We start from the raw sequence: 13,316 nt of genomic DNA on the forward strand, positions 1-13,316 counted from the left end.
ATATCTGTCAATTGTGCTTGGGTCAAGTCAGTGTATCTACTGTACCGTATATTAGTCGAGAATAATTTTGAGAAGCCGATACTGAATAGTAATGTAAAAACCTGCTAACACAACAGATTGATTACCCAACAGGTGGGCGTTTGTAATGCTGTCAGCTAATATTAAAAACAATGTCTCAAAAAAAAAAAGATTTGATAAAAAACACAAAGTCTCTGAAAAAAAAATTCTTATCACAATTTGAGTGTATTATGATTTACACATTTAAATGAAACAATTCCCTTGCTTTAAACTATTTTATATACAAGGAACAAATCACACATCATTTATTGGGTGGTGGTGACTCAGTCCGTTGGGTCTTGTCCTGGGATCCGGAAGGTTACCGATTCAAGTCCTGGGACGACCAAGTAACTACCGAGGTGCCCCTGAGCGAGGCACCGTTCTCTACTCTGCTCCCCTGGGGCCGCACAGACTCGTACATTTACCCGCTGTGGGACTAATAAAGGATTTCTGATTCTGATTACATACTTCACAAAGTATAAATACATCCTATCTATGTTCCCTTCTGTCCCTTCAGGAAGTAACAACAATCAGCTGGTGAAGCGGATTAAATAAGGATTATATAAAAGCAAATACAGTACGGAATGTTGGAACAAATTCCTTCTCCAGGCCCATAAGGGAAAATGTGAGATACTGCTGAGTGAATCCAGATGCAAGATATTGAAACTCAACTGCAATCTGGCTGAAACCGGATACCGTACATACAAAAAAATGCGTGAATGTCAACATCCTGCTCCCTTCTATCGTACCCAAAACATCTGAAGTTTTTTCCTGAGATACTCAGCGTTGAAAAGACACAGAACAAATTAACAATTGAAAGCTTGAAAACACTCTCCAGTGTGAGCAGAAGTTGCAGAACAAGTTGGAAGACAAGGAATGTTCTTTGTAGAGGAATTTCAAATCCACATTTTGGTCGGACAATGAAAATGTTTATACATAGAATTACTAAAATCAAGGTTGATTTTACCGCCCTTTTAAATTGTCTTACAAGACAGTTTATACATTCAGTAGATGCATATTTAAACACTTGCCATCTGAGATAGCGGCCTCTGAGAGCAGACTGCTGCCGTTAGATTTGCTTGAAATGCAAAGCATATCCTTGATGTTGAGTTTTCTGCAATAGAAAAAGCACTTCATTTTCGAATTATTCATTCCTCCTAAGTGGGTTATCGTCCATTTAAGTAGCCCCCTTTGTGTATAGGTTGTGTATGTTAGTTCAAGGAAAATCCAGTAGGAAGAAAAAAAAAAAGAGAGGACTTTTCCAACAATAACCATCAATATTTATTCTTGTCAACCTTCTGTTTAGATTATGCGAGAGCCTGCATTCTAAAGCCTTAAAGTTATGTGCTGCTTTTCCTGCAGGCTAGCCAAACTCCTCCACACACACCAGCTTAGAGTTTTAGACTCTGCCTGATCTTCTAAGTGATCTTCAGGCCATGTAGTCTTACTTGTCAAATAAAAAATATAAGACACACTTTTACCAATAATCTCTGCAGAAGCCTTTTTTTAGTAGTTTGATCAATAGGCAAAAACCTCACATTTAATTGGGATAACTTTCAAAGACAACTTTAATGTGCATATGAAGACATGAACAACAGATGACACATCAAAGCATACAAAGTGAAGTGTCTTAATAAAAAACGATAGATGTCTGGTCCTAGAAATGTACACTCAGAATTTCATTTGTCTCGATATCTAATCAAATCAGTTTGCTTGGAAATTAGAATAATGCCTTTGTTGCAACTGGTGTCTTCTTGAAAAGCATCAACATTTGAATTAATATAATAAACCAATACATTAGAAGATATAGCAGAGCTGCTGTTTTAACATCAAAGATCAGACCGATGCTTTGATGAGTGAATGATGAGATTATATTATCCTTGGTCATGGAGCGAAGAAGATACAGAGGAAGATATCCCACGTTATATGTAGTCTTTGCAGAAGGAACGTCTGTGTTTCCCCTTGTCTCACAGGGTTAGATTCTAAAAGGGGTTTTAAAGAAACACCTCACAACAGCTTTTACAAAAATCGTTTCCCGCTGGCTCCAAATTGTTGCTGAGAGTCGGTTATCAGTCCTTGAAAATTGATGAAAATTGTTCCATTTGTCTAAATTAAAATGTCCTCTTCGGGTTTTCATTGTGTGAAATAATTGCTCACTTTCTTCCCATTCATGTCCGTAGAATCATCGGACTGTACAGCCACTGAAGGCTTAACAAGGTCCCTAGGAGTTATTTTTCAATTCTTCACCAGGTTTATTTCACAGTCCTCTTCTTTAAGATGTATGATGGAGCAAAGTGGACCGGAGACATGAATGAGACAATACGCCAGCCTGCATATGGTCAAGTCGGATGTAGTGAGAGGTGGAGGCTTACTAAAGAAAAAAAAACCTTGGTGCCGTTTTAGAAAGGAGCTCCTACTTTTCTACAATAACAGTGTAATTGGCCAATAATTACACTAATTACACTGAAATTACAGAAAGCGTGGAGCGGTTATTTGGAACTGTTATTTGATGGGTTTTAGAAGACAGAAATGAGTGCAAAGACCCCGTATAGGAGACCACACGGGTACGCAACCAGCAGCTGCTGCCCGTCCATGGCCAGCGCCGAGATGAAGATCTTTGATGCTGAGAGGCTACACCAGCCAATGATTGCTGCCGTTAGTATAATTCCCAGCATGCCCCTAAAGAGGACAAGAAATAAAAAGGATGTTACCTTTTACTGTTTTAAATGTAGCTATTTTGATGAAATTCAAAGACACCATTATTAACCATGCAGCATAGGTTACATAGTACTACACAATAACTTACTTAAGCTGAGCTTATTTGGAAGTCCTACAATACTAACACAACGACTGAAAAATGTAAACTTCTTCAGGGCTGTAACGGTTTCTTTATTGAGCGATATTCCAGGTCTCAGTCTGGTGCATGCAGCAGACTGAGACCTGGAAACATATGTAGTTAGCAACATATGTTGAGATTAAAACAACAAGTTGTTTGGTGTGTGGAGTCACACACACTTTGGTAGTGTGAACGATAATCAGAGCTGGAAGACCCTCCTACAGTTGCAAGTCAGCTTCAACAGCAACAAAGAGAGAGCTGTGGACAGAGGTGCTCCACCGTTGTAGGGTATGTGAATAGAAACATAGCCAACAGCTATTTCATGGCAGAACCCAGATGTGCCGAGACGAGATAGTCATTTCTACCAGTATTTTTTTATTTATTTGTTTTATTGTATTGAGAATCTTTTGAGTTGTATATACTATTGAGAACGGTTGCCTTTTCTTGAAGTGTTTGTTAAACCTATAATGTAATACAGAAATGTTTTATTATGAACACAGTATGCCTAAATTGTGTCTTTCTCTATCACTTTGTCACACTGCCATACTCTTTGTTGAAAACAAATGGAAACATGGCATTCTTATGCTTTTGTTTTTTTCGTGTTGTTCCAAACTCACACCATACAGGGACTCCCTTTTACTGTTACACCCCAGGTGTCAAGTAATAGATAATGTCTAGCAGTGCGGTCTATAGACAAATAAAAGCCTTTGCTTGTTTTACAGGTTTTAAAGAGTTTTTTATCTCTGTACTCACTGTAAAGAGAGGAGGACTCCAAAGGTGGAGAGGAGGATCATGGGGAGGAGGCAGTAGCCCAACACGCTGGCCACACAGCCGAAGGAGACGCCCGTCATACTCATGAGGTTCAGGAGGCAGTACATGCCGAGGCAGCCGATCGCACTGATACCGTACACGTAGCCAAACTGGATCTTACCCGTCTGTTAACAGAAAGCAAACAAAGTTCACAGTCAGATATAGATATGCACACACTGACATGATGACAGCTGTACAGGCTGTAACAAAAGGTGCAGCATGTCAGTGCCTGATTATACTTCTACAGATTCTATCTTGCCTCAAAACGATTCAGAGAAACTAGTCCATGCATTTGTTACTTCAAGGCTGGATTATTGTAACTCTTTATTATCAGGGAGTACCAAGAAGTCAGTCAAGTCGCTTCAGCTGATTCAAAATGCTGCAGCTCGTGTACTAACCAGAGTTAGGAAAAGGGACCACATTACTCCTGTTCTGGCTGCCTTACACTGGCTCCCTATAGAACACAGGATAGAATTTAAAATTCTTCTTCTCGCCTACAAAGCCCTTAATGGGCAGGCGCCATCTTACCTTAAAGAACTCATTATACCCTACTGTCCTACTAGGGCATTGCGTTCCAAGAATGCAGGGTTGTTGGTTGTTCCTAGAGTCTCTAAAAGTACAATGGGAGCCAGAGCATTTTCTTATCAAGCTCCACATTTGTGGAATCAGCTTCCAGTTTGTGTCCGGGCGGCAGACACCCTATCCGTTTTTAAGAGTGCGCTTAAGACCTTCCTTTTTGATAAAGCTTATAGTTAGGGCTGATTAGATTCAGCCCCTAGTTTTGCTGATATAGGCTTAGTTTGTCGGGGGACATCTTACTTCTTCCTTCTCTCTGTCTATACCTGTGTACTCTCATGTTCCGATTAACCCAGCTTCCCCAAATTTCTTTCTTTTTGGTGTCTATATACGCTGGGATCCGGAGTCATGGATGATCCTGCGGTCCTGTGTCCTGGATCGCGAGTCGTGGCTGTGGTCCTGGATCATCGGTCCTGGATGGATATCCTCGTGGATTCATCTTCCTATTATACACACATGCATTTCCAAACATTTGGACTACCTATGTTGCAAATGTATTATCTTTTCAATTTACACACGGCATCTATTGCACGTCTGTCCGTCCTGGGAGAGGGATCCCTCCTCTGTTGCTCTCCCTGAGGTTTCTCCCATTTTTCCCTTTAAACTGTGGGTTTTCTTCGGAAGTTTTTCCTTGTACGATGTGAGGGTCTAAGGACAGAGGGTGTCGTATACAAACTGTGAAGTCCACTGAGACAAATGTAACATTTGTGATATTGGGCTATATAAATAAACATTGATTGATTGATTGATTCTAAACACCAACATTAACTACATGATTTACCAGAAGGAGAGTAGCTCCGAAAGCCAAACAGAAGACCATCGGGCCAGCCAGGTCTGTCTCATTCATGATGCTGCCGTCTGCCACCTTCATTGGATGGAGGACCGTCAGAGTCTTCTGCCAGATATGGTCAAAGTTGATACCTAATTCTAAGACGGAGAAAACACACATCAGGCATTTTGGAAACTGGATCTATGATCAAACATAGGAGGTAGGAACAAATGAACACAAATACATTTCAAGAGATATGTAGGGACTTCTAAAAAGGATGACATAATAATTGTATATGTAGGTAGTTTACCTAGTCCTGGATTTAAGCTGCACCATTGTTTTACTTGCACTATTTATTTAATGCAATGTTTAACTTCCTTATTTCTTTTATGTCTTGTTGTATTGTGTGTTGCACTGTTAGCGGGGGCCTGGGACCTAAGATGTTCAGTGCAAAACAACTACACTGTTGCTTTTGTGCAAAGGACCAATAAAGCCTTTGAATCTTAGCTCTTCAACCCAAAGAATACAAGAGATGCAATTGCATACCTTCAGAAGGCGCACTGGTTTGCTTTAAACTAGGACTGTCAAGTTAACGCGTTTCAGGAATGCTCAGACCTTTCAGTCAGCGTTTTGCAGGCCGATGAAAGCGTTTATCTTCATCTTATCTATCTAGGTCACTCTCATTTAAGTATAAAGAGTGTGGATTTGACCGATGAGCGACATTTTAACGTGTGTGTACCACACGAGTGCAATGGAGGTTAACATTGTGATTTCAGCTCTATATAAATGACTGAAATAATAATACAAATAAAATAAATATAAGATACATTTCTAAAGTGTAAGAAGCAGGAAGTGAAACTACCATTTAAATCCACAACACAGCGTTATAAACAGCAACCAACAACATTTTGGAAAAGTTAGTTCTGCTAATTTGAAGTCACTTGTTCAGATAGCCAGCCTTGGATTTGTCAGCACTTCCTACTCTGTCAAAACTCCCTTGCAGCTATTAGATTCTCTGACGGTGCTGCAACTGTTGAATGACACCTTAATATCTACATCAACAAAATCAGCAATAGGGATCAACTGACAGAATAACAATCAGATCATTTCAGCACATTTAACAAAACATACAGTGACAATGTGGTTTGCCTACCTTCTAGCAGTGGCGGCTCATCATCGAAGCTGCTTCCATACATGGATTGTGACGGGGACGGAGTGTAGGTCTGTGTGGGCTGGAAGATTTGTCCTGTGTAAGGCTGCTGGGGCTGCATCACCCCCTGGGGAGCGTAGCCCATGGGCTGGGAGTAGTCGTACTGACCATCGTATGGCCTGGGGAAAACAGAATGAAAATGATCAACAGTACTCTCTTTGACTCCAAGAACATGAAATGCCTTGCAGGTTACTTTCTGATGATGTCATTTCAATTAGACAGTAGTATTTCTTTTTTTTTAACAGACACTTTATCTTAAATCACATTTACAAATACATTGAATAGACGTAAAAGAAGGTATTCAGCAACACAAACACGTTAGGTAGGTCAGTCTTTAGCAGCTGAAATGGAACATCAACTATCAAGTTGCCCTTTTGGATGCGATGTGAACAGCTGAGGGAGTATTAGGTAATGGAGGTTTTCTTCACTTACTTGTATGGGGTTTCAGCATTGTTGTAGCCCTGGGCTGCCTGGTTTTGGTCATCTACACTGTAGCTGGACTGATAAAAGTCTGTGTTGAAAGTGTCAAACCCCGACATCTCTCACTTTGTTGCAAACACAAGGGGAAAAAAAGGAACACAGCTTATCAACTAGGTCAAATATTGTGGTCTACAGTGAGATGGTAAACAACGATGGTGTCGATATAAGAGTTACATTATTTAAGACAACATAGCAATTAGAAAGAAAAAATGTAACATGGTTAAACATATGGACGCTTTCCATAATTATTAGCTTTACTTTCGGTAACTAATGTTAGGTTAGGTGACACAAGACGTTGATTCGTATAACGTTTCAAACACTGTATGTATACACATTAAGCTGACTACTAAACGCATAGGACAGTTAGTTAGAATAGCGGTGACGGTAACGTAAAATCCATGAGTTAAATACCACTGTGATCTAAAGTAGCTAGCTTACGTAGTCAACATCACGCTCAAAACCAAGATAAAAGTGTATGTTTTAGTCTATGATGAAACCACTCGTTTTATTATTAACTGTATACATTATCACATGGTTTAACCATCACAACCACTACAACAACCATGTCGGAATACAACAATAACTGTGGGTGGCTAACGTACCGTTAACTCTGCTGCTAGTAGGTAAGCTAGTGTTAGCAATAACAGTTTTGGATAACTAGCAAGCATAGCTGGTGAATGTCAGTGAAGCCTTCAATATTTAATTGAACTACCCTGTCGTATACATCATTATTAAACTGTAAAGCAATGCAAATGCTTACACGTACCTCTGTTGTTTGACAATTCTACACAGAGCCCTGCCAACTTGGTTGAGGCTGCTACGTGTCAGGAGAAAGGTAAATCTTCCGGGATGACAACAGCCAACAGGAAGCCTTTTCTTCTTCTTTTGTGTTTTTGGTGGACTGCACACCAACGTTTAAAGTTGCATGCCGCCATCTACTGTACCGGAGTGTGGAACGGCATGACTGACATTATTTAAATGATTTAATTAAGGAAAATAAAATAATATATTTCAGATATTAACCCTGTATTGTTCAAATAAATAAAGCCCTGTAAACATGAGGTCCAGGAAGACTCTTCTTCTTCTTTGTGAATTTTAAGTCTGACTAGACCCGGTGAGTCAACCCAGTCTCACGGCATTTCGTGTTCACCAACACGATTTTTAATCTATTGATTCGTGTTCACCATCACGATTTGCCCCTTTTATTCGTGTTGCACAGCACGATTTTAAAAGCAATGTATTTCTACTGGTACTAGGCTTGTTTGAGACACATTGCGGCTCGCCTCGAAAGTAGACGAGAGTAGCCGATCGCAGCCGGGGGAGGTGTCAAAAGCTCGCCTGAAGTCGGACAGCTCCGAGTCGGCTTCTTCTTCTTCATCTTCTTCTTCGCATTCTTCTTCTTCTTCTCTCGGTTTTTGGCGTTTTTGGCGTTAATGTCAGATATGTACTAAGTAAATAAATGTGTTCCTGCTCAAGATTAGATTCAACTTTATTGTTATTGCACAGATTACAGGTACTGAGACAACGAAATGCAGTTTAGCTTCTAACCAGGTGCAACAAGCAGTGAAGTGGAAAGTAATGTACACAATCTACAGAATAACATAGAATGAATTGAATGATGAATAAACAGTGGGGTATGAATACACTAGAAATCAGCCTGTGAGCAGTATGAACAGTGTGTATGAATATGCTAAGATATATAAAGTATGAAAACGGTAAGCAGTATAGTATAAAATATATAGATATTAATTTCATGATGATAAACATTGTGGAACAATGATGAAAAATGGGAATGGAAGTGGCGATGTAAAACTGACACAAAACAACGACAAACTTTTGCCAGCCAATTGGAGAGTTTCATCAGCAGCACGTGGTAAAAACCACCAATGAGCGCTCAGCTCGAGATACCAGCGAGCCGTTTCCCATCAAGCATTTCGCTTCCGCAGCTCGTGGAGAGCAGGCTTGTTTGAGACAAGCAAGACCTGCGCAGACCTGCGCAGTTGCGATCAACGTCTTGCTCGTGCGTTGCATGATGGTTAGTCATTTTGTCCGACTTGCTCTGGAGGCTCGCCCACATGAGACTTTGAAATCTCGCGGGACAAAGACGCCCGCAGCCTTGAGAGCGAGGCGAGGCGAGTTGGCGCAGTTGCTCTCCACGAGCTGCGGAAGCGAAATGCTTGATGGGAAACGGCTCGCTGGTATCTCGAGCTGAGCGCTTATTGGTGGTGTTTACCACGTGCTGCTGATGAAACTCTCCAATTGGCTGGCAAAAGTGTGTTGTTGTTTTGTGTCAGTTTTACGTCGCCACATCCATTCCCATTTTTCATCATTGTTCCACAATGTTTATCATCATGAAATTAATATCTATATATTTTATACTATACTGCTTACCGTTTTCATACTTTATATATCTTAGCATATTCATACACACTGTTCATACTGCTCACAGGCTGATATCTAGTGTATTCATACCCCACTGTTTATTCATCATTCAATTCATTCTGTTGGAGCCAATTTGTGTGTGTGTGTGAACGCGTCATCTAATCTGCGCACCTGGGAGCACGGGAGGTAATCAAGATATATGTGGGCACAGGTGATCAGTGGGGATGAGAGGTTAGAGAGGAAGCCACACGTTTTTCAACCGTGTTGACAGTGTGCGTGATTGTGATATGTTAACCAAGATTTTAGATAGGCCTAAAAGAACCTTTTAACATTTTATAAAGAAATAAAGCATTACAAATTACGTCATGGTGGACCTCATCCTTCACCACAACACGCGTTGGGAACTCTGGCTGCTAACCTCCATGAGTGGCTTTGTTTTGATGAGCGATCGCCGCTACACTTGTTGAAAAACAGGCTCCAATGAATGAATCGGAGGATCTTGGACGGAAGAAGGAGCTGTTGCGTTCCCACACAGCTCCAGATGATTGCTGACATGTGAACGCTGTGAAAGCCACGAGGAACCACGGTAGGATCGTTAAGAATTGTTGCAAGCTGTGAAAGACCTTCTCATATCAGGGTAAAGGTAAATCCTGCGACAATTCTAAAATAAAACCTCACGCAGCTGCTGCGTTACTGTCAAAATGAGCCAAGAGGGGAGTCGGCCTAAAGCGCCTGCCACTCAAAGTGATACAGGGAGTGGGCTCGGTAAAAGACAGCCTCAACTCACTGTTAAAGCATTGGAATTAAAAATAGCTTCAATTCAACATGAAAGGAATTCAAGGATAAAGAAACTGCATAAATTAACAAAGGATGTTGAACAATTGATACTTTCAAGCCAAAATGTGTCTGAGGTGGAATCCATGTGTGACATTTTTGTGAAAACAATTATCGAATTAAATGAGTTGCATGAGTCCCTGAAACCATTAATACCAGAGGATGAAGTTATAAAACAAAATGAATGGTTTGAAACACGAATGCACGGCAATCGAGAAATGATGAATACAATGAAAAGGTGGTTGCAAACTACAAAGGAGCAATTTACACATGCAAATGATGATAATGTGGTAAATGTCAATGCTGCAACCAAAACTGTGGTAATTGATGATATCTGTCCAAATGACAGCATTTCTAATGTAACCGGAAGAACGTGCACATCAGCTGGTCGCTCCAGCCACAGGTCCAACATGTCATCCATCTCGTCTGCATGTATCAAGGCGGAGGCTGAAGCGGCTGCTCTCAGTGCTATGGCGGCTATCCTCAAAGAAAAACATGCACTGGAGTGTGAAGAGCTTAGCCTCGCAGCAGCCAGAAAGTGTGAAGAGGACAGCCTCGCAGCAGCCACAAAGTGTGAAGAGGACAGCCTCGCAGCAGCCACAAAGTGTGAAGAGGACAGCCTCGCAGCAGCCAGAAAGTGTGAAGAGGAGCAGATCAGACAACGCAAGGAGTGGCTTGAATTGCAAAGTGGAATTGCTGCCTATACAGCAAAGGCCAATGTGCTCAGGTACAGAGGATCTGAGGTTCAAAGCTCAAGGGCTGATTCAAATGGAATGAATTCATATCTAGACAGAGCCAAAAGGAAAATCTCTCTTAGACCCTCTGCTACAGAATTCATCGCACAAGGTTCAGAAGGTCAGTTCAACTCCTCACCAAAAGGGGGCAACAGAGCGGTAGTGTCAGTGGAGACTCTGCACAACGATGCAAACTTGCAGTACCATAATCCTACAGAAGATGATAAGAATTTTGCTCTGTCAATGGGTGCGCGCCCCAAAGATTCAAACCAGCAGTTGCATCATCCACCAGTAGGTGGCAGTAACACTCTATTGCCAATGGAGGCATTCACAGCCACAACAATACCAGAAGGAAATGGATCTAAAGCCGATGAACTCAATCCCACGTCATCTCAAGTATGTCAGCAGACATTCTCTGCCACACAAGTCACTCATGATCTTGACACACATTTGGTGCAGGAAACCAACCAACATACGGGTTCAGTGCAAAGTAACGTGAATCAAGGCAACATTATCAACATCATGCAAAGGCAAAATGATATCACAGCTCTGTTGGTGCAGCAACAGTTAACATTGTCACTGCCACCAAGAGAAATACCAACCTTTGATGGAGATCCTTTGGAGTATAGTGCATTCATACGAGCATTTGAACATGGAGTGGAAGCAAAGACTGCTACCAATGTTGATTGCCTATACTTTTTGGAACAATACACCAAGGGACAACCCAAAGAACTGGTTAAAAGCTGTCAACACATGCCACCCGACAGGGGATACCAAAGAGCAAAGACACTTTTGAGAGAACGCTTTGGAAATCAACAAATAATAGCCACTGCATACATGGAGCAAGCGCTTGGATGGACACCAGTGAAAGCAGAGGATGCTAAAGCTTTGCAAGCTTTTTCTTTGTTTCTCCGTGTTTGCTGCAATGCCATGGAGGACATAAGCTACATGTCAGAGATGAATATGCCAACTAACATGCGGGCGATGATCTTAAAGTTGCCCTATAAAATGAGGGAAAGATGGAGAAACCTTGCTTACGAGCTACAGGAGAGGCAACATCGTCAAGCAAGTTTCAGCGATATTGTCAAGTTTGTTGAGCGACAAGTATGTATTGCCTCTGATCCACTGTTTGGAAACATTCAAGACACGTCCATCTCTTCACCAAAATACATAAGTGGAAACAACATATCCCAGCCTCGCAGCCGCCAGAAAGGAAGCAGTTTTGCTACTTCTGTTGAAGCTGTCAATCGTGGAACTGCACCTGAAAGGCAAAGGAGAATAGCCTACCGTATAGGCCAAGAAGGATATCTTGTCTGCTGTGTGAAGAGGATCACAAGTTGGAGATGTGCTACAAAATGGAGAGGATGATGCACACAGAGAAAATTAGTTTTCTGAAAGAAAAGGGTGCTTGTTTTGGTTGTTTAGCTGTTGGACACATGAGTAAGGACTGCCGCAGCCGCCTGTACTGCCAAGTGTGTGATTTAAAACATCCCACTATCCTCCACATCCATTCACAGAGAAAGGAAGTCTCATCAGAGGACATACAGCACGAAACATCAACAGAGGATCACAAAGTTTCTACCAAAACATGTGGCCATATTGGGGTTGGAGGACAGGAGTGTGCCTTGCCCATTGTGCCCATTCAGATCAAGGCTACAAACGGCAGCACAGTGATACACACTTATGCCTTCCTAGATCCTGGTAGCACGGCCACCTTTTTGCTCAGAGCGACTGATGAGGGAGCTTAAGATGACAGGAAGAAAATCCAATTCCTGTTGAGAACAATGAATCAGGAAAAGCTTGTGGGTAGTCACATCATTTCTGGGTTGGAGGTGGCTGCACTCAACAGTAACAATTACTATGAGCTACCTGATGTGTTCACACAAACTGTAATGCCTGTGACTCGTGACAACATTCCAAAACAGGAAGAGTTAAGTGCATGGCCCCACTTAAACTCTGTGAAACTTCTGTCATTAACGCTGACGTGGAGCTGCTAATTGGAGCTAATGTCTCAAAACTCATGGAACCATGGGAGGTGGTGAACAGCAATGATGATGGACCTTATGCTGTCAGAACCCTGCTAGGGTGGGTTGTCAATGGACTGCTGAGAGGAGACCGCCAAATTGTAAACAGCTGTCCCACCATTGCAGTCAATCACATATCATTGACCAGCTTGGAGGAACTGCTGGTAAGCAATACAACCACGACTTCAATGAGAGATCAGTTGACGAACAGCCAGAAATGTCCAGAGAAGAGTTAAGATTTTGGAAATCATGAAAAATTCCGCCAACCTCACTGATGGACATTACAGTCTGAAACTACCTTTCAGAGAAGAGAAAGTTTCAATGCCAAACAATCGTCATGTTGCTGAGCAAAGGGCTCTGTGTCTTAAAGGAAAGTCAAGAAAAATGCAACATTTAACGAGGAGTATGTCAACTTTCTGGGCGCTGTCATACAAAAGGGCTATGCAGAAAGAGTGCCTGAACAGCAACTGGAAGACACAGAGGTCAAAGGTGAGGCGACGGTGAACGCCATCATTGTCAAGGATGGACAGACTACAACAAACCACATGATAAGGAGTATGGGAGAGGATCATTCGTATGGTCAGAAAGGAAAACCTGACACCTC

The 13,316-nt window shown here is 41.7% G+C and overlaps 1 protein-coding gene across 1 annotated transcript; it reads right to left on the bottom strand.

Moving 5' to 3' along the window:
• Positions 1–1,607: 1,607 nt before the first annotated feature.
• Positions 1,608–7,612, bottom strand: LOC117458768 (protein YIPF5). Its single transcript, XM_034099426.2, has 6 exons — positions 7,505–7,612; positions 6,691–6,803; positions 6,202–6,377; positions 5,061–5,206; positions 3,647–3,828; positions 1,608–2,736 (listed from the first exon to the last, which is right to left on the bottom strand). Exons 2-6 carry the CDS (start codon positions 6,795–6,797, stop codon positions 2,574–2,576), a joined length of 774 nt encoding a protein of 257 aa, XP_033955317.1. The 5' UTR covers positions 6,798–6,803; positions 7,505–7,612; the 3' UTR covers positions 1,608–2,573.
• Positions 7,613–13,316: the final 5,704 nt, after the last annotated feature.

This window comes from Pseudochaenichthys georgianus, chromosome 14, assembly GCF_902827115.2.
Source record: "Pseudochaenichthys georgianus chromosome 14, fPseGeo1.2, whole genome shotgun sequence".
Classification (NCBI taxonomy): Eukaryota; Metazoa; Chordata; class Actinopteri; order Perciformes; family Channichthyidae; genus Pseudochaenichthys; species Pseudochaenichthys georgianus.